The sequence below is a fragment of the Tarenaya hassleriana genome, unplaced genomic scaffold, assembly GCF_000463585.1.
Source record: "Tarenaya hassleriana unplaced genomic scaffold, ASM46358v1 Cleome1, whole genome shotgun sequence".
NCBI lineage: Eukaryota > Viridiplantae > Streptophyta > Magnoliopsida > Brassicales > Cleomaceae > Tarenaya > Tarenaya hassleriana.
Window position 1 is genome coordinate 9,127,568 of NW_010960187.1, and position 1,854 is coordinate 9,129,421.

General features: G+C 42.1%; 1 protein-coding gene across 6 annotated transcripts in view; it reads right to left on the bottom strand.

Annotated features, from left to right (window-relative positions):
* Positions 1–6: 6 nt before the first annotated feature.
* Positions 7–1,854, bottom strand: part of LOC104820967 — a 5,996-nt gene continuing 4,148 nt past the window's right edge. For 5 of the 6 annotated variants that reach the window (XM_010551692.1, XM_010551686.1, XM_010551668.1 and 2 more), the window contains 2 exons: positions 1,478–1,854; positions 7–831 (listed from right to left, as the gene is read on the bottom strand). In XM_010551692.1, the coding sequence (XP_010549994.1) occupies positions 271–831; positions 1,478–1,854 (938 nt within the window). In that variant the 3' untranslated portion in view covers positions 7–270. The remainder of the gene's footprint in view (positions 832–1,477) is intronic. The other variant, XM_010551676.1, reaches the window with a different exon arrangement.

The following is a 1,854-nucleotide window of genomic DNA, read 5'->3' on the forward strand; positions in this document are numbered from 1 at the left end:
TTTCCCTATCAAGGAAACAAAATTAGCCTTTTTTGACAAGATAAAGAGCTCTATGAGCCAGAAAGAAGCCCAATTTCCTAGTAGCAAGATGGGATAAGTTTTCATTTCATGAGCTTTCTACTTAGCCATTTGCTCCGGCGATCCAAATCCATATCCACAAGCTTCTTGGTTTCCTTCCCTCTCGTCCTCCATGACCCTACAAGCCTCCAGAAACAGCTCACAGTCCATCCGGGTATGGCCCTGAGAGCATCCACCACCGTTTCAATGGCCTCAGTCTCTGCAAGTCTCGGGTCTAAGTATTTTTGTGTTAGATGAGCAAACAGATGAGAAAGCCCGAGACTTTCGACGTTTTCTCTTATTGGGCAACTCAGAATCCATTACCGGGCACTGTGGATCTCCAAAGATTCCATCAGATGAAGCATTCAAAGTAGTTTCAGTGGTATCATGGTCTCGACATGTCTCAGACCAGTGCAGTTTCCTCTTAGAAGACCAAACTGGTGAGGAAGTTTCAGACACTCGCTGTTTTCTTGAACTGGGTGTCTCAAAATCGGTTCCTGGACAATGCAAATCCTCAAACATCACATCGCGACAGGTATCCACTTTCCGGTTAGAAGGCAAAACTGGTGAGTAAGTTGGGGATTTCAGCTGTTTCTTCAGACTGGGCATCTTAAAATCCATTCCTGGGCACTGCAGACCTCCATAGATGCCATCAGAGCAGTCCTTGGCTTCCGGTTCCGGACCAAAAGCCGAAGCATTGTCGCCAAAAGTCAAGCATAAGTCTTCATAGTCAGTCAAGCTTCTATCTCTATACCTTGCTGCTTCTGGGTGCTCCTGCAGACGATGGAAAGGGTATGAGAGAAGAATGAAACAAGAATTGATGTTTAAACTCCAAACCTTCAGATGCTGTTATTTAAGTCTTGTAATCATAAACCGAGGTATAGATCCAAACCTTGAGGCAATTTCGATTGAAACATTGTACTTGAAGATGAAAGAACATTCATCCGTTTTTAAATTCAAAATACAAACTGTCCGGAAATTCTGAACTTATTGGATTTTCATAGCCAGCCAGCTAATGTTCTGCGATCAAATTGACAGTAACAAAAGCTGAATCTTTGTATCACCGTTACGACCAGTTCAGAGTTTCTGTAGACTTTTCTTCTAAATTCCAACAAAAGCTAACCAAATACTTGAGGTGTACGGTGGAATAGATTTCAGCAGAAGCATCTGAATGCACCAAGTACTCTAGGGAAATTTTCTTAGTGCATTTAGATGCTTGGCCAAGCAACACAACTAAAAAGGAACCCAAACACATGCAATAGTTATCATGTAAATTCGTACTCAAGGCTAATGTCTAAGTAAAGTATGATCTCCGGTTGACGGGATAGAGGATATTCATCTCAATCTACAGACAACACTAGACGTCTTCTATGGGCATAGTTAGAGAAATAACCATACGGGAGGAGGAGAAAGATTGCACCTTGATGTGAGCTTCCCAAACATCATCTTTGGCTACCACCATCTGTAAAAACCCATCCCATTCAAAGCCATCTTGCTTAAGAAGATATGTTACATCTCTGTATTCCATCATCAATCTTTGATACTGATTTTCCGAGAAGTATTTGGAGCACTGCAACCTGAATTGCTCATTCAGTGAATCAATCATACAGCGCAGGGCCCCGTTTCTGAAATTTCTAGTCCGTTTCTTTCCCCAGAAGTCACTAGATTTTCCGGTCCTTCTGCAAAAGCCTATATCTGGAACATTTCCTGATTCCGTGGAAAGACATGACAGGTTTTCCAATCCATCAGTACACCTATCACCAAATATGAGGAACAAATCATTGAAACTAGGGAAAG